The sequence below is a fragment of the Lemur catta genome, chromosome 5, assembly GCF_020740605.2.
Source record: "Lemur catta isolate mLemCat1 chromosome 5, mLemCat1.pri, whole genome shotgun sequence".
Classification (NCBI taxonomy): domain Eukaryota; kingdom Metazoa; phylum Chordata; class Mammalia; order Primates; family Lemuridae; genus Lemur; species Lemur catta.
This window is the reverse complement of record NC_059132.1, coordinates 106793376-106813781: the sequence shown is the minus strand read 5'-3', so window position 1 is coordinate 106813781 and position 20406 is coordinate 106793376. Positions and strand designations below refer to the sequence as shown.

The following is a 20406-nucleotide window of genomic DNA, read 5'->3' as shown; positions in this document are numbered from 1 at the left end:
AGAAAACAGAGTGAGGTAGCAATGAATAACTATGCAAAGGTCAAAGTGAAAAAGGTATATAGGAGTTTTCTCCATCAAAGGATAGAGATTATGACTGAATTTGAGTTGGAGGGAAAAGGATTCTTTCTTGATTATTTAATATCAATAACATGACCTAGAGAGTAAACAAAAATTGAGTCCTGAAACTGATCGATCCAACTTTCGACCACTAATCTTTCCCCACAAAGAGAAAGATTTAATACTTTTCACATTTTCAAATTCAAGTCTTCAGTATATTCAAGTCTCTAATGTACAGATGTTCCTCCACTTACGATAGTGTTATGTCTTGATAAACACTGTAAATTGAAAATGTCATAAACTGAATATGCATTTAATACATCTAACCTACCGAACATCATAGTTTAGCCTAGCCTGCCTTAAATGTACTCAGAGCATTTACATTAGGCTATAGTTGGGCAAAATCATCTAATACAAAGCCTATTTTATAATAAACTGTTGAATATCTCATGTAGTTTGTTGAATACTGTACTGAAAATAAAAACCAGACTGGTTGCATGGGTACTTGAAGTATGGTTTCTACTGAATGTTTATAACGTGGGCACCATTGTAAAGTGGAAAAATCGTTAAGCTGAATCACCGTAAGTCAGGGACCATTTGTATATGTTCCTCTGGTTTAACTGCACCACAGTAATGTTTATGAAATTGCTTCTAAATTGACACCCTGTTTTAATGTACTATATTTTAATTTTCAAACAAGAATAGACTCTTCATAATTCACAAAACTGTGCAGAGTCATTAGCTTCATATATTTATATGTATGTGTCTATGCATCTTTGCTGAGATTGTGGGTAGCGCACACAATTTGAAAAGCTATGTGCATTGCCCCCTGATTTATATAGAGCGCTACCTTTTACAAAGCAATTGCAAATAGCATTCATCTTGGGGTACCACGGAACAAAATGTATGCATGGATTGGTGTAGGGCTCACTTATCTAGAAAGGAAGAGGTTTTTTTTAATATAGACACTAAAGCAGACTTGGCATGTAAAGCTACTTTTTCTAGGACACGCTAAACCTATAGGATTAAAAATAAATTAAAACTATTTGTTCCAAAAACCCTCGTTCTAGTCTCTCTTCTCCCACCCACGTCCAAATACAGCACACTAAAAACGGAGGCCTGTCAGACGACTGTCTGTGACATCCTTGGATTTTAGAACAGATTAAGAGGATCAGGTCAGAAAAATTTGTGTGTACTGCATGGTTCAGAGACAAAGACAAACCCTTAATGCAGAGAAAATAACTTTGTAGCTTCTAAAGATCCGATTTCCTCTGCTTTTACTGGCCAGCCTCGTTGGCTGCGCTCCACTTAGCCAGTGATCGCATGTTTGTCAACCATCCCCCATCAAGCCCCGGGGGCGGAGGGGAGTCACAACGCATGCGCCGCAGGGGCCGCCCCCACACCGGCGTGGGCGGGGCCGGGCGCGCGCGAGATTTGAACTTGGGCTCCCAGGCGTCAGTGCGCGCGCGGAGGTTAAGTTGCAGCACCTTGTTCTCCGCAGGCCGTGCAGCGACTGGGCCACGGTGCCGGCCCAGGAGATGGTGGAAGGGCCGGGTTGTACTCTGAATGGAGAGAAAATTCGGGCGCGGGTGCTCCCGGGCCAGGCGGTGACCGACGTGCGGGGAAGCGCTCTGCCACACGCTGTGGTCCCTTCCCAGGTGAGCTACCTGTAGCTGGCCATGGGACCAGCAGGGGCACATAGAATAAAGACCCCAACAGGTTTCTAAGGTCCAAAGCGTCACCTCTTTGCTCTGGTCCAGGTCCCCTGGGGCCCCGCCTTCCCCGAAGTTTATCTTCACTTCCCGGGAGGGAGAAGCTCCCTAGAGCGCCTGCGTGGGACGGGACTGCTAGCGCGCCGGGCTCGTAACTGCCTGAGCAAGATGCCCAGGGGAGAATCCACTGAAGGTGTTTTATTCCGTGGCACCTTGCTTCATAACTCAGCAAAAGATGGTTTCTTACGTCTAGAAGCTGCGTTTTCCGCTGTTGATATCATCAAATCTCTGCAACCTCTGATATGTTTTTTCCTGCCCATTTTTAAGATGATAAGCTTTTAGCATAAAATTGTAGTATCTTGCTTGCCTAATGTTCTGTAAATGCTAAATATATCACAACCAATATATAATTCTAAAATTGCACATAGAAAATTTAGCACTAACTAACCACTCAACTTAATATTGCCATCTATTAATAATTAAGGGGTAGTGGAACCCAGTTCTGGTTCCCTTAAGTGAACTTATTTCTTTTTAACCTAAGTTGTAGCATAGCTCCTTTCCACTCAGGCATTCATTGCAGATGGTGTGATAGTCCTTTGCTAAGAACTTGTGCCAAAAATATTCTGATTAAGCTATGATGCTTTAAAAGCCCTGTAGATGCATGGAGGATTGTATTTCACGGATACATGCAATATTGGGCTGTATTTCAATTTCTCCTGCAAAGCTTCCTCATAGCCCTTGGTCCTGGAAGAAAAAGTTGCCTGCTATGAAATTAGCATATGCTTACAACGTGAAAGAATTGAAGTTCTAAGTCTAAGAAAACACATTTCAAACTTGGAAAAAGAATAAGTTTTGTATCTCCTTCCAATTCCCCTTTTATTTTGACTTATTTTACTTATTTTTGACTTGCTATGCCAGTATGTGCTCTGTACCTATTTTTTTAATTATAGTGCATTCAACATCATTTCAGGGTACCACAGTGATGGATTTTAGATAGTTTCTTAAGAATATTAATGTTTATGAAAATCATTCAACAAAATTTTGAATACTCAAGGCACCTGGGGAGTGAAAACAAACACCCTTGTGGAGCTGATGCTTTAGTTGGGAAGATTATACAGACATTCATTAAATATTATCATAGCATAAAGAAAACCTATATAGCTGGAAAAGGTAGAATGAGATAGAAGGGAGGCGGTTTGATATACGACTGGATTAGGGTGTATGAGACAGACCATGGAGAGCTTTGTGAACCAGATTGGGGGACTTTTTATTTATTCTAGGATTCTTTGAGGTGTGATAAGATTCATTTACACTTTGCGAAGATCCCTCTACTTGAAAAGGAAAGCAAAAAGACTGAAGGAAAGCCAGAGTAGACACTGCTCCCTGAGTTAGGGGACATCTACAGTAATCCAGGTGAGGAATTTGGACTCAAGTGCTGGTGGATGAGCTGAAGACAAGGGAAGAGAATCACTATATCAAAAGTAAAGGCAATAGAGGTTGGCAATAGATATGAATATATTTATGGATCTTGTAACTTATATTGTTCAACAATAATGCATTTTATGTTAGGTTTTATGCTAGCTCCTTGGGGATACAAAGATGAATGAGATAAGATTCATGCTGTGAATATCCAACCTAATATTTTAAATAAATATCACTTTGTTAGTATTTAGGCAAAATACCACAAACATTTCCTTTTAAGTTTGCTATGATTATCTCTGGTGGCAAGGCATGAAGTGCCTTACATTTCATTCAGTCATGAAGAAGAATAACCCTGTGATAAAGGATTTACCTTTTTCTACAGACCAGAGATGTGAGGCTGAATGAGTTTAAATCAGTTGCCTAAGATCACATGACTAGCAAGGGACTGAACCAGTGTTTGATCTCTCTTCTTTCAGACTCCAAAGCCTACCTTCTTAGTCATGCTATGGCTCCTCACTGTAATAGAAGATTCAATAGGGTAGTGGCTAATGCAATGGTAGGAACACCATAATATTCAGCATGTAGTGGTGGTTATTTATTAACTAGAGAAGTTCGATCTCAGGGTTTTGGCTGTGTCTGCTACTACTTTTAGTTTTGTTCAGTATAGTCAATTCTCTTATCTACTCTGATAATTCTCTTCTAACAGCTTCCATTCTCGTGTTCAGATTGCACAAAAGAGTGCAGCCTGATAATATAATATAAATGCCTCATTAAAGATTGGGCAATTATTAACATCACTTAGCAGCAGTACCCAATAAGCTATACTCCACACACACAAAAAACAAACTCCTGCATTTAAAGCTATTATGTTTGATACCTTGATAGACAGAGATGTTAAAATTGGAATAGGTCTTTGTGATTAGGATCAGGAATCTGGTTCTCTGGACACTGGATTTGAAAATCAATATGGAATGAATAAGCTCTTTGTGGCTGTTGATAAACTTCTGAATAACTTGCCCTGGCTTCATTTTCTGGCCTTTGATCTAAAAAAGAAAAAAAAAGTAACCTTTTGTAAACATGAATGGTCTTTTGCATGTTAGTTATTGAATCCATAGTAAATTTCATTAAAACATGGTAGGTTGTCACAAACCTCTGGCATTACTGTAGCAGATGATCCCATATTTCTTAGGCATTTATGCCAGAGAGTTACAGTTATTTGAATGTTTCTACTACTGGCTTGAAATGATTAGTTTTCACAAGGCAGCATTTAAAAATAATTTAATAACTGCATACTATATTCTTTACCATGCAGTAGACATGAAAAAAATTACAAATGAGAGCTAAAGGAAAATTAATCAGGCATTTAAAATAAAAGATTTAAACTTCAGATAATCATTGTACCAAAAAACAAACCAAAAACCCTCCCTCAGTAGCTACTGCCATAGTGAACCAGTTACTTTATCATATAGCATTCCTCTTTGTTCCGGTGTAAAGTTCATAGAAAGAACACTTTAATGTAGGTTTCCCTGTGACAACTAATCCTCGTTTTGAAAAAGAAAGCTTAGCTGTAGAAGATCCCAGCATCTGCTAGTCACGTATGCACTGTATTATTTCTCTGAGTTTTGATCCACTGTCTTGTCAGCATAAAATTATGCAACTGTGTAAGCAAATTGCATAAAACTCTGCTGGAGACTGTGGACCCTTATGGTAAGAAACAATATTGGAATGTAAATGAACATGTCTAGATAATGAGCTTTGAAGAGTCAATCCTCCAATTTTAATTGTTGGGTGGTTACAATATTTTAGTGAAATCATATGTAATCTGTATGTGTTTTCAATCTCTTTTTACAAAACAGGATATGAAACAGTTTATTTATAAGCATTCATTTCATTTGAAACATGGCCTGGTTATTCCCATCACTCCTTAAGATTTGATACATGTATTTGTATGCTGGCTGCTCTTATTCATCTTTATATATACTTCACAGTGTCATGAACAGAGTAGGCTTTTAATAAAGTTGAATGGCTGAAGAAGAGAAAGTTTTGAGTAGTATAAAATGATTAAGGATTTAGAAATAAGTTCCATTTAGAATCTTTCATTATGAGCATGTGTGTATTTTGTTGTACATGTTATGTGGAAATTCTTACTACGTGAAAATAATGAAACCTCATAGTAAAAATTTTCTCCTATCTTCTTCTTCAGAGTAGGGAAAAAAATCATAGCTCATTTTATTGCCATTATTCAAAGGAATGAGCTAATCCACAGAGATTCTTTTTCCAGCTAAATGAAGCTCATTCCTTTAAGTATCCAAAGGGGTTTTCTAAATAATTTATAGAACATACATTATATGCTTCCTTACTTTCTTAAATGGATATAGATAATAATTTCTCTTAATGACTCAGGATCATTATTATCAACATCCAACATTATATGGAATCATGAAACAAGGGATAACAGAGAACAGATAACATTCTTACAGATGAGGGAACTAGGGGAGGTGATTTTCCATGGCCATTGTAGCTTTTTATCCGAGATTATTTAGTGTGCTGTAGAGAAAAGAACAGCTGATCATCTTGATTTTGAATTCTCATTCCTTTGTTACTTCTCCATCTCGAAATGCCTATTCTCACATTTTAGTTTATTTGGTCAGGATTAAATTAAGGGACAAATAAAACTATTGCTTAGTGCCTAGCAAAATAAATATCCTAATAATTATTTTTCGCCTGGATCAGAGCTTTCAACCAGACCCATTTATCTGAGGAATGCTGCCGTATTTTTATGAAGGGTTTGTAGTCATTCGGTGCCTTCAAATAAGGTACAACGTATTTAGTGTCTGGTTAAGTGCTTAAAGGTTCTGCTCTTAACAAAATTGTAGAGTATGTTTGGATGTGTGGACCCAAGCACTTCTATTTTGGTGCTTAGGAACCATTTTAAAATTAGGTTCTTTGATGATTTGGACTGGTAGATAAGTGACCTCTGATTGAGAAAAGGGTTGTTGTATTAGGGGAAAAAAGCCTGCAGGGAAAATGAAGGCGAGACTATGAAAGTAAATATGGTATTTTCTTCTCTGTGGGGAACATATGTAACTGCATTAGAGTTGAAACATTTATCTATGGAAAAGTCTTATTCTGCTCTGAAAAGTTTATCCTCGTTCACCCATGGATAGTCAGGATAAATGGTAATCAGCACAATAAATCATGTGCTGTCTCTGAAAATATATGTTGTTTTGAAGATTTCATATTATTAAGCCACTTGAAAATGGGAAGGTGAACCCTTCTCAATCATACTTAAAATTGTGGCAAAGGAGATTTTCATCTCTATTTCAGGAAAAAAAAGGATGAAATGTTCAAATAATACAGTAACAGGATTATAAGGGTCAACATGAGAAAGTTAAGTATATATTGGACAATTGTGTATGGTTATAGCAAAGATAATAGGCTTGTGGAAATTAATTTTTGAATTTGGGCAGCAAAAGCTTGTAGAAAGAAGTGATAACTCTACATTCTACAGTAGGACAAGTGAATATCTTGTAAATCTTAGGTTTATTGCAAAAGCTGTGCCCAGTTTGTACAAAGTAGCTGTCAAAATAAGTGGAACAAACCATTACTGGTTTACCAGAATTTCCCCTTAAGATGGAATTTTAAAAGAACAGTGAAAAATATATGCAAGTGCTTGTGATGGCCAATCATAAGTTGATAATTTTATTTTGTTCCAAGTATATTATCCAGTTGATTATTTTAGAAATAATCAGCTGACTTGGGTGAAGCACTTGCATGATAGACAACTAAATAAAAACATCTTTACATGTCATTTCCCTCAAAACCAAAATGACGTACAGTAGTCCCCCTTTATCCATAGAGGGTGGTACATTCCAGTACCCCCAGTGCATGCCAGAAAGCAGGCTATCCATGCCAAACCTTATATATATTATGGTTTTTCCTATGCATGCATACCTATGATAGTTTATAAATTGGGCATAGGAAGAGATAAACAGCAATAACCAATAATAAAATGAACAATTTTAACATTATACTGTAATAAAAGTTATGTGAATATGGTCGGTCTCTCTCTCTGTCTCTCCCCCTCCCTCCCAAAATAACTTACACTGTCCTGTGTAAGTTATTTTGTAACTGAACCTGAAAAAAGTGAAACCACAGATAAGGGGGGACTACTGTATTGGAATAGACCTTTTTAAAGCAAGCATTTATATGCCAAGTAGACATGTCAAATGAAAACCAGGCACTCTAGTACTGGTTGCTAAACATATATCAATCCCTTCCAAAACTTTATCTTATGCTTCTTTTTACTTTATGGGAAATTCTGATAAATATAGTATTTTACTGCCACATAGCATTTAGTAATCATGAGAATTTGATCATCCTATATTTAAATTTCACTCCATTATAGATAATTAGAAAATAAGACAGGGGGCTTAATAAATTTTAAAAGGAGATGAAACAGATGGTAGAGTAGAAGTGTTTGCCAAGAAATTGTGGGAAAGGTAAGGCAGGATGGGGATGATGGGTAGGGAGGCAGTGAACCTATATACTTAAAGCCACACTCAGTCTTAGGAGGGAAGGAAGGAGGGATCTGTTTAATTCCACAGATGTTTACTGAACCCCAGGTATTAGGTAAAGCCCTTGAGGATATTGCTAAACGTGAGTTACTGTCCCCAAGGAGTTTATAGACAGGGGAGAAATACAAGTCAGAGACAGATAATAATTCAGTGTAGTAAGTACTATGACCGTGGTTTAGGAAACACTGTGCTGAGTTTGGCAGGTAGAAAGCCTCAAGATTATTCTGCTGCCCAAGTGAGAAAACTCAAGTACCAGAGAGAATTACAGACCATACAAGAGAGCAAGGAAGGTTATACTAACATCTCATTTTAATTCCCAAACATCTCACTGGTATTAAAAAACTAATTCTTAAACATATTCAAGCCAAGGTCATACAGCATCTATAGCTGGAAGAGTTTCTGCTACACTGAAGTCATTTGGTAGTTTCAGGTCAATATATTCCCATAAGTGAATATATATCTACCTGTGATCATTTTTCCACTTGCTTTTCTGCCATTATCTGTGTTATAATATTCACATTCATCAGGCCATAAACATCTTTTTTCAACATCTGTAGAGCTTTTAATTTCCTATTGTTTCAATTTTCTTTTTTGATGCCATATTGTATGTTGTTTAATTATGGAGACTAGGGTAAAACACCAGTAGAGCAAGTAAGACATGTATTACACCTTTAAGGGTTTGGTTTGAGGTTCTCTTAGAGGCTCTGTCAGCCAGGACAACATATTTCATTTTTCATTGACAATTGTTTGAAGATATATAATGGTCTCATGTATTTTGACTATATTGGCCTTTATATTTTTGGACTCCTATATACAACAGAATTTATTTACAAGGGAATGGACTCTCCTTTGTCTTGTTAATAAATGGCCCAGTAACCATAAAGTTTTAAAAGGCCATCCAGAGAAACTTTCTTTTGCTAAATGGCCAAATTTTTCATGATTAGATCGTTCTAAAACTTCTGATAGTTAAAAATAGACTTGCAGATACAAATAACTGCTCTAGGACAGCCTTACATGCCTTGAGGAATTAATCCTGGAAATAAAAACTTTTTTTATTTTAAATCTACCCCCTAGCTTTGGTTATAGGGGATGTTTCAGCTGAGCTCTTTGTAAGCTGTACATAGAACCAAATCTCCCGTGTAGGTTCTGCATAATCTTGAGGCAGACCAATAACAAGTAGTGAGATTGAATCAGTATTAAAAAGTCTCTCAACAAAGAAAAGCCCAGGACTGGATGGATTCAAAGCTGAATTCTACCAAATGTATAAAAACAAACTAATACCAATCCTCCTGAAACTATTCTAAAATATTGAAGAGTTGAGAACTATATCTATCTCATTCTACAAGGCCAACATTACCCTGATACCAAAACTGGAAATGGACACAAGAAAAAAAGAAAACCACAGGCCACTATCTCTGATGAACATAGACACAAATATCCTCAACAGAATACTAGCACACTGAATCCAAGAGCACATCAAAAAGATAAGACACTATTACCAAGTGCAAGGATATTCAAATGGTTCAACATGTGCAAATCAATAAATAGTATATTAATATATCAACAGAATGAAGGACAAAAATCATATGATCATGTTAATGCAGAAAAAGCATTTGATAAAATTCAGCATTGCTTCCTGATAAAAACTCTCAACAAAGTAGGAATAGAAAGGACATAATTCAAAATCATAAAGGCCATATATGACAAACCCACAGCTGACATCATACTGAATGGGGAAGAGCTGAAAGCCTTTTCTCTAATATCTGGAACAAGATGAGGATGCCTGCTTTCTCCACTCTTACTCAACATAGTGCTGGAAGTCCTAGCCAGAGCAATCAGTCAAAAGAAAGAAATAAAGGGCATCCAAATTGGAAAAGAGGAAATCAAATTTTTCCTCTTTTCCTGATAATATGATCTCACATCTAGAAAAACCAAAGATTGTACCAAAAAAACTTTTAGATGTGATAAATAAAATTAGTAAAGTTTCAGGATACAAAATGAACATACAAATTTAGTAATCTTGCTATACATCAATAATGAACTAGCTGAGAAAGCTATTAAGAAGGCTATACTATTTACAATAGCTACAAATAAAATAAAGTACCTAGGAATAAATTTAACCAAGGAAGTGAAATATTTCTACAAGGAAAACTATAAAACACTGATGAAAGTAATTGAGGAGGACACAAACAAATGGAAAAACATCCCATACTCATGGATCAGAAGAATGAGTATTGTTGAAATGACTGTACTCCACAAGTCGATCTACAGGTTCAATGCAATTACTATCAAATTACTGATGTCGTTTTTCACAGAATTAGGAAAAAACAGTCCTAAAATTTGTATGGAACTAAAAAGAGCTCAAATAGCCAAAACAATCCTGAGCAAAAAGGACAAAGCTGGAAGCAATCACACTACCTGACTTCAAAATATATTACAAGGCTATATCAACCAAAACAGTATAGTAGTAATATAAAAACAGACATATTGACCAATGGAACAGAATAGAGTGTCCAGAAATAAGTCCACATATTTATACCCAAATGATTTTCAATTAAAGTGCCAAAAACATACACTGGGGAAAGGACACCCTCTCCAATAAATGGTGCTTGGAAAATTGGATCTCCATATGCAGAAGAATGAAACTGGGGCCCTGTCTCTCACCATATATGAAAATCAATGCAAGATGGATTAAAGACTTAAACGTAAGACCTGAAACTATAAAACTACTAGAAGAAAACATAGGGAAAACACTTTAAGACATCAGCCTAGGCAGCTAATTGTGAGACTGAGGCAGCAGGATCACTTAAACCTAGGAATTTGAGGTTACAGTGAGCTATGATTGCACCACTGCACTCCAGCCTGGGTGACAGAGAAAAACCCTGTTTCTAAAAACTTAAAAAAAAAAAAAAAAAAGTGGGCCAAAGGCATGAAGACATTTCTCAAAAGAAAACATACAAATGGACAACAGGTATACATTTTTTAAAATGCTCAGCATCACTAATCATCAAAGAAATGCAAAGCAAAACTACAACGAGATATCTTACCCCAGGTAGAATGGCTATTACCAAAAAGACAAAAAATAACATGCTAGTGAGAATGCAGAGAAAAGGCAACCCTTAAATTGTTGGGAATGTAAATTAATATAACTACTATGGAAAACAGTATAGAGATTTCTCAAAAAATTAAAAATAGAACTGTTAATACCATATGATCCAGCAATCCCACAACTGAGTATTTATCCAAAGGAAAAGAAATTTGTATATCAAAGGGATGCCTACACTCACGTTTATTGCGGGACTGTTCACAATAGCAAAAATATTGAATCAACCTGTGTCCACTGATGGATGAATGGCCAAAGAAAATGTGGCATATATACACTATGGAATACTATTTGGCCATAAAAAGAATGAAATAATGTCATTTGCAGCAACATGGATGGAACCGGAGGTCATTATGTTAAGTGCAATAAGCCAGGCCCAGAAAGACAGATACCACATGTTCTCACTCATATATGGGAGCAAAAAAAGTTGATCCCATGGAGATAGAGAATAGAATGACAGATAACAGAGGCTGGGAAGGGTGTGTGGGTGGCAAGACGGGGATAATGAGTGATTGGTTATTGGGTACAAACATACAGTTAGATAGAAGGAATGAAGCCCAATATCTGATAACAGAGTAAGGGGGGCTTTAGTTAGTAACAATGTATTATACATTTCAAAGTAGCTAGAAGAGAGGACTTGAAATGTTACCAACACATAGAAATGATAAATACTCAAGGTGATTGATTACCCAAATTTCCTGACTTGATTATTATACATTCTGTGCATATAACAAATACATGTACCTCATAAATATGTAAAATATTTTGTATCAGTAATAAAAAATAAATAAAAGCATTGACTTAGTTCTAAAAAAAAAAATTTGAGATCCTAAAAATGTAAAACCTTATCTATATTGAGGCAAAGATTACTCATAATAGATCCATATCTGCTTTCTATGTCATCTCATATTAAAAGTGTCCTGGCTAGTTTATAAGAACTTTTTACATACGGATTGGTTGTCATGGAAACCTACCTTAAAACCTATTGTTGTAATCTATACTTGGTCTGAAGTGTATATATAAGTGGCTTAAAGTCCCTTGTGAGGCAGAAAAGCATCAAGACTCTTGGTGCTTTTCAATTCGGAGCTCTTAACAGATTTACCTATATAAACAAGGTGGATTTGTAAGTATGTTTTTCCCTTACTGAGTATCATTGCCCCAGTGCATGATAAGAATTGATAGGTACTAGAGTTCATCCAAGAAAGAAGAGAAATCAAAGGCTGAAATTCTGAGGATGTGGTGGCATATGCACCTGTAGCTCCTGACGCCAGAATCTCCCACAGTTCCTTTTGTGATTTTACGGAACTGGAAGTGATTGCTATCATTTCTAATTACTCTTGTATATGTATTTATCTATCATTGTCAGCCTGTAATTGGTTCCCCAGTACTTATGCAGAGGAGGGATGCAAAGCCAGTTGCCTGAACTTTAAGCAGTCGAAAAATTCTGGCATTGGTTGTAACTATTTCAACCTCGAATGGGTTTAGTAGAAGAATAGTGTCTGGTCTCAGTCTTTTTTTTTTTTCTTTTTACTATCTCCTTATTATCTCTTTGAGCCAAGTACTACAATTGTATCTTTTAACAAGGATCAATGTAGTAAAACAAAGAATAGAGTGGACACACCATCATAAGCATTTAGAATGACACGTGTCTGTAAAGCAAAAGTTTGAAACTCAAAGTTTGAACAATATCATTTAACTTTAAGTTGAGTAACAGTTATGACTTGCTTCGAGGCCCTATATCTAAAGCTTATCTCCTGAGATTTCCCACACACACCCACCAAGATTTCATCTAGAATCTTCTGAGGATCCTTAGGCCCATTTGAGAAAAAGGAAAAAGAAGTTAGAGGTAAATAAGGCTGTTACCTTCACTTAACAGTTGATGTGTAGATATAATTATATGTACCTATTCTATCTTAAATAATTGTTATGTATTTCTAAGTTTTAAATTTTTAGTACAAGTTAAATAATATTTATAAAATATACCTAAAGAATAAAAAATAATGAATAATACAAGGAACACCAGGATACATAATGTCCAGTTTAAGAAAAAGAACATTACTGGTATCTAAACCAAATGCAATTCCTTTCCTTCCCCCACAGAAGAACCTATATTTTATGTTTATTCATGTTTGTAAGTTCCTTGATTTTCTTATAGTATTCAGTGCATGTATTGTAATCCTAATAAGTTGTTGTTTGGTTTTACAAGGCTGATGGGGAAAAGGGAATATGAGTTTATTTTTCTTTTATTCTTAACATTATACTTGGAGCACGGCAGGTCTCAAATTGGGTTCCCCTACTGAGGGGACCCCAGCTTTATCTCTGATCCCTTGCATCCCCACAAGGTCATGAAAATTGCAGTTCTCATTCCTCAGGTTAAGTAAGTACCCTCAGGGTAAAAACTGGCTTCAGGGTTCTTCCTACCCACCTCACAGGGTTTTCTCCCACTTTTACTTTGTTTTTGACCTCTTGTTATTATTAATATTTACTTGCTTAAAAGTTCATCAATGCAGTTAAAAATATTTTGTTTTCAGTGGGAAGGGGTTGGGAGATCAAAAATTACCTATCAGGCACCATGTACACTACTCAAGCAATGGATGTGCTAAAAGCCCTGGTTTCACCACTGTACAATTCATCCATGTAACAAAAAACACTTGTATTCCCTAATTGTATCGAAATTTAAAAATATATATTTTGTTTTCATATTCTATGTATCATGTTTAGCTGTTTTTATCTGAATACTCTTTCAGGGAACTTGGCTATACTTCTGGAAATGGAAGAATCTAGTTAAGTTTTTGGTTTTAAAACATTCATGTTGTATTCCTGTGCTTTCTTTTCATATGCACAGAGCTATATGGTCCTGGAAGAAACTCATTTTGATTGGCAGTTACCTTTTCACTTAATTTTTGGGGGCAGTCTCTTTTTAAATGACTGCATAGTAATTTAACAAATGTATGTAAACAGCTGATTACTTGACTTGGAGTCGATTCTTCTCATTGGAATGCACCTGAGTATGAAGTTATATAAATACATTTAAGAATTAAATTATAGTTTTGTTTAGAGTTTCTGTTTGTTTGTGTTTACATGTATGTATATGTTTTCTACTAGACTGCTGCACTGAATAAAGATTCCAGCCAGAATTTCTTGAAATTGTTTGATGGATATGTTTACAGTGGCGTGGAAACTTTGGGGAAGGAGCTCTTTATGTACTTCGGGCCAAAAGCTTTACGGTAAGATAAACTTGTACATCTTATCTCTCTGTGTTTCAAGATGTGTAGGCAGCATTTCTTGGAGTTTGCCAGATGTCACATCCAATCATGTAGAAGTACTTTATTTTTAAGAGAGCTCTAATATAAGAGGTTGCAATTCTATCATGGCAAGCAACAAGCAGAAGAATAAATTGTGATGTCATGGTTACTTGGAGGTAGTCAATTTATTTCTCTTTAAAAAATTGATAGGCTAGCAGGGCGTCCCAAGATGTATTAGAGCAACACATCTTTGTTTTGCTATTCCCCAAACTCCCTGCACAGCTAGTCTCCCCTCTTGTTTTCACTAAATGTTTATTGTATTCGGTGACATCAGTCACTTTGTATTTGTGACAGGGCCTCCTTTGATTTAAATGTATCAGTAGATTTTAAAAATATTTTTCTGTCTTCTTTCTCTGAAGCCTTGAATAGATTTGGAAACTTACTTACAAAATTTCAAAACTTATAGAATTTCACAATTCCTATGGAAATTTGTGGCTAATATATTGGCAAAGAAAGACAAGCAATCTACTACCTTGGTTGACTTAATGATATAAATGTCAAAATTTATGTAATTTCCATGCATAATCACATATTTAATTTTTGCAAGAATATCAGTTAATATGTCTATTGAATCTCAGTCTGTCTTTTCTGAGTTTAGCCTATGCTTTTGCAAACTGTATAGATTGGTACTGCTTCCTTGAATCTTTTTTAGTGTTTCTTTAAGATGTTGAACTGTTATCACCTTCTTCAAAGAAAGGACTATTTCTGGACCCCTTGTTTCTAACTGAAGGTGAATAATGATCACAAATAGATGATACAACTATATGATTGTTCTATTGCATCTCGTCTACCACGTGTTTAGAGTACTTCAGGGTTTATGTAATTGCTTTTCCTTTGAGATGTTCTCTCTTCATTGTCAGCAGCTGCTGTCATTGGACAACATTGTCACTTCATGGTTTTTCTTAGTCTGGAATTGATAACATCAGCATATGTCCACTGGTTCATACAGTAATGATATATTGCATGTTACATTATTGCTGTAGTAGATTGATGTGATTGAAAACTCATAGCTCTGGACAGAGTGGAATCTATGCACAATAGTTAAAAACATTGATATGTTATTGAATCTTTGATGTTAGGTGCAGATTTATTTATGTGGAACGAGAGGGAGGTTTTTATCAAGCGTTCTCCATCAGACTGTTAAGGGGGGAGTCATTTCTCAGTATAGGGCTGTCAGTGTTCCATGAAGTTCTAAACAAGGGCAATGACTTCTTTAAACTACGTGAACTACTACCATCCCTAGAGAGTACCTATCTCAGTATATGGCTAGGGAAAAATTCAGTGACTTGCTTCCTTTCAATTTCTTGCAGCCTTAACAACTATCAGACGTAACAATTCAAGATCAATGGGAGATCTGTGTTAGACTCTGAACTCAGCAACCTAAAATCAACTGTGTCCCCTTTCACAATGTAACATTAAGTTCAAAAAATGCATTCCCAACCTGTGCTTCTTTGTGGAATGGATGACTCTGTCAAAGAAATGTGATCTTTTTATGAGACTGCAGGTCTGTGAACGTGAGATAGAAATGTAGTCTTCATTTTTAACTTCTGGTTCCTACCCACCAGGCTTGTCTGCATTTTAGAGAGCATACAGCAGGAAACATGCTTAAAGATTGCTTACAGTTTTCCCTTAATACCTAGCTTTTCAGAATCAAAATTGCCCACAGGTTTTTTTCATAGTGCATGTACATCTCAGGGCAGACCAGGACTTCTAGGATTCATTTGTTTATGAAAGTAGAATACAGACATAGGCCTCTATAAGAGAATCTACCATGTAAAAATCCTCATTTCAAAAAGTTACAAATTAGATAGTGATTATTTATTTGTTACTTCCTAAATGAGGTAGCCAAGTGCTTAAGTGCTTGTAATAGTGCCATAGAATACTCAAAGTTATTTGATATACGTTTATTTTTGTAGTGTTATATATGATTGATACCTACACTACTTTTGAACACTTTAGAGTATCTCTTCAACTAAAATGAGACAAAAATCATTTTTAATTTTTTGTTATAAATGTAATAAATACTCATTAGAGTAAACTGAGGAATGAGGAAAAAAAGTATAAAATAATAATTCTCAATCCCAATGCCAAATATAATTGTTATTGACTTTGGATGCATACATTGCCAGTGCAGGCAAAACACATGTTGAAATTTGTTCTCTGGCAGGAACTAATTCATTCCCCCAAGAACTAAGCCAGTCTTGCCAGAGTGTGAAGTCACTACCGTGAGGATGGAACTAAACCATTCAGGAAGGATCTGCCCATGACCCAAACACCTCCCACATGGTCCCACCTCCACACTGGAGATCAAATTTCAACGTGTGTTTAAATTGGTGGAGACAAACTAACCATATCCAAACCACAGCACCTACTGATTGATCAGCATATTCCCCATTTTTCACTCTAATTACTCTACAGTTAAATATTATTGAGCACGTATCTTTTGCCATTTTGATATTTTCATAGGATAAGTTTCTAGATGTGGATTTGCTGGATGTTTCCCTAATGACTAATGATACCTGATACAATGTGGTTAATTGTCATTTGTATATTTCACAGGGTAGAGTGTATATTTATATTACTTTCTTTTTCTTTTGTATTAGATATGTTTTCATATTATTGAGCCACAACTATTCTTTATATATTCTAGATGGAAACCCTTTATCAGATATGTGTTTTACAGGTATTTTCTGCCAATCTGTGGCTTATCCAATCAAAAACTTTCAGTTTTGATGAATTCTAATTTATCAAATTTTTCTTGTATGGTTCATACTTTTTGTGACTAGTCGAAGAAATGTTTGCTTAGTGCAAATTCATTAAGATTTTCTTCTTTATTTTCTTCTAGAAGTGTTACTGTCTTAGCTCGTATGTTTAAGATTATAATCCATTCTGAGTTAATTTTTGCACATGGTGCAAGGCAAGAGTTGAAGGTCACTTTTTTTTTGCATGTGTATATCCAATTGTTCCAGTACCATTGTTGAAGAGATTATTCTTTCTCCATTGAATTTCCTTGCAACTTTGTTGGAAATTAGTTGACTATATATGTATGGGTCTATTTCTGAACTCTACATGTTCTTTGATCTGTGTGTCTATCTTTCCATCAATAATACATTGTCTTGATTAAAATAGCTTTAAAGTAAGTTTAAATTAGGTACTATGACTCCTCTGTCTTTATTTTTTTTTAATTGTTTTTCCTACTATAGTTCTTTTGCCTTTCCACATTTTAGACTCAGCTTGTTGATTTCTACAAAATACTTTCTGGGGTTTTGATGGCTTTATGTGGAATCTATAGATCAACTAGGTGATAATTCACATGTTAACAATATTGTCTTCTACTCCATGAACATAATATATATCTATATTTATTTAGGTCATCTTTTATTTATTTATCATTATTTTTTAATTTTCAGATTCAGACATATTTTATATTACAACTGAGTGGATTTTTTATGCTATTATAAAGGGTATTCTTTTTTATTTGAATTTCTCATTGTTAATTGCTAGTGTATTGGAATATAATTATTGTGTGTGTGTTGACCTTGTATCCTACAACCTTGTTAAACTCAATTATTAGTTCTAGTACCTTTTTTTTGCACATCTGTATTATTTTTCTATGTAGACAGTCATGTTATCTGCAAATTGAAGCAATTTTATTTCTTCTTTTCCAATTTTTATGCCTTTTATTTCTCTTTCTTGCCTTATTGCACTGGCTAAGAACACCAGTATGATATTGAGTAGAAGTAGTGAGAGCAGATAGCTCTGTCTTGTTCTCCATGTTAGCTTTACTTTTTTGGTAGATGCCCTTTTATTAAATTGAAAAGGTTCTCTTTTATTCCTAATTTGTTGAGAATGTATATCATGAATGAGTATTAAATTTTTTCAAGTATTTTTCTACATCTATTGAGATCATCATATTGCTGCTTTATTTGTTTATATGGTGAATTATACTGATTGAGTTTCAAATTTTGAATGAGCTTTGCATTCCTAGGATATGCTTTACTTTGTCGTGATGCATTATCCTTTCTATCTGATGCTGAATATGATTTGCTAATATTTAGGATTTTTACATTTGTCTTAATGAGAGATACTGGATTTAGAGAGAGATAGTTTTATTTTCCTATTAGTGTCTTTGTCTAATTTTGGCATCAGGGTAATGCTGGCCTTCACATGAGTGGGAATTTTTTCCTTCTGATTTTCTAGAAGAGTTTGTATAGATTTGGTATTGGTACAATATCACCTGAAGTATCTGGAGTCTCAGGAAGAGAAGAGAGAGAGAATAAAACAAAAGAGTTTTTTTGGTAATGCCAACAAAGCAAAGGCAAACAGAAGACATTTTTAAAGAAGTCATGGCCAAGAATTGTACAGTATTAATAAAGCTGTGAAACAAGATCAAATGTCCTAACATACCTGTAACTAGAATCCCAGAAGAAAAAACAACAACAAGGCAGGAGACATTTTGGAGTTAAATGACCAAGAATTTTCTAAACAAAGCATGATCCAAGAAGCATAAAAAACCTTAAAAACAAATATCCCTCACACATGCCTAGCAAATGTGCTAAAAATCGAAGATATAGAGAAAATGCTGGAAGCAACAAGAGAAGAAGAAACATTATATACAAAGGAACATTTTATACAAAGGAAAGTTTTAAAATATATTAAACTTCTCATCAGAAATTATACAAGACAGAAGACAACAGAGCAACATCTTTAAATTCTGAGGGTATCCTGGAAGAGTGTGGCTGATGTTTAAAATAAGATCAGAGCTTATTTATTAATTTGTTTTAGGAAGCTGTTTCTAACTAGAGGAATTTTCATACCGTCAATTCAATTTTTAGTTTGGGCATAATTTTTATATTAGAACTTTGGTTGCATATGACAGAAGCCCAACTCAAGCAAGTTCAGTAACTATTATATTAATAAGAATACGGGATGTCTTATGAAACCTGGAGATAATACTGGTGAGCTTCAAAGAGAACTAGATGTACAGACAAAAAGCTGTTAGGACTCTCTTCATTTCTTGACTCTTCTCCTCACTGAGATCTGCTACAGTCTCTGCAGATGCAGACAGGCCTCCTTTGGCTTCTCCAGTGCCCATGTTGGGAAGTGTTTCCATAGACAGCTTCCATATTTGATCTCTTACTTAATACTAACTAAAGACTGATCTCTCTGTGTCCTAAATCCTTAAATTCATCAGAAAAACTAATGAATCCAACTTGGATACTGATGGATCCAGCTTGGGACAGGTGTCCATTCCTAAATCAGCTACATCAAAGGCATGGGATCTGAGGAAGGAACAGAGACTAGTTCAGGTTGGACCTAATGCCCACCCTGGGACCAGGCAGCTGGGGTTGGCAGGCAGACTTACATCATGCAGAGTGAAAGGTTTCGGGTTACATTTTGGATTGGAGTTAGAAAGACCTTGAGGAGGATCAAGATAGAAATAAGGACCTAATAAAATGTTTCTAAACTAGTTTAAGGAATCTTGAAAAGTAAGTGAAACACTCAAAATGTCTTTCCTGAAAGTAATACGGGCCTACGTCATAGTCTATAAAAAATCAGTATGTCAATTGTTATAACAATAGATGTTTACCATGCCTCAAAAATTTTCATGACACTGATATTTTTGGTAATTTAAGATAAAAGTTACCTAACAAATACTCAAAATTTCTTGGTTTATTGGGGCTCAATTATAATATTTAGCTATTTAATAAAAATAAAATAGCTAGTTATTTTTATGTGCATTTTTCTCTAAATTGAATAGATTTATAAGACAAAGGCATGTACTCATTTGATTTAGGGTTCTTATTGGGGCTACTCCTGCATTTGAATTGGGTCTTAACCTTTGAGATTTTTGATGTGGATGTGGTTTCATTATAGAAAGTGATTTAGAATCCATTTTATGAGCCATGCAGCTGAAAAGATTTTAGATATGATGGCTTCTAGGCATGACAGTTGTACACCTTTCACTGGGGTTGAACCTCCATAAGCTAAATTATGGAGTACTTACAGGCACACATTTTTCCTGTCAAGAACTATGGGGCATGTAAAATGCATTTATGATTGATAGTAGGGCACACAGAGTTTAAAACCCACATTTTTAAAGTTATACTGGTTAACCTTGTACAATACTATAACATGGTGCTTTGGAATTAGAAGCACAGAGCAGTAACATTTGCTGCCAAAAGAGCCATATTTATTAACTCAACAAAGTTATAAGGAGAAAGATTTGA

General features: G+C 35.3%; 1 protein-coding gene across 6 annotated transcripts in view; it reads left to right on the top strand.

Annotated features, from left to right (window-relative positions):
- Positions 1 to 1485: 1485 nt before the first annotated feature.
- NEIL3 (nei like DNA glycosylase 3) overlaps positions 1486 to 20406 on the top strand; it is a 65192-nt gene continuing 46271 nt past the window's right edge. For 5 of the 6 annotated variants that reach the window (XR_006735427.1, XR_006735429.1, XR_006735428.1 and 2 more), the window contains exons 1-2: positions 1486 to 1715; positions 13977 to 14098. Coding sequence is in view for 2 of the 6 variants with exons in the window: in XM_045552465.1 (XP_045408421.1) it covers positions 1596 to 1715; positions 13977 to 14098 (242 nt within the window). In the remaining 4 variants the exon portion in view is untranslated. Of the gene's footprint in view, positions 1716 to 3108; positions 3183 to 13976; positions 14099 to 20406 lie in introns of those variants that run through there. The other variant, XM_045552466.1, reaches the window with a different exon arrangement.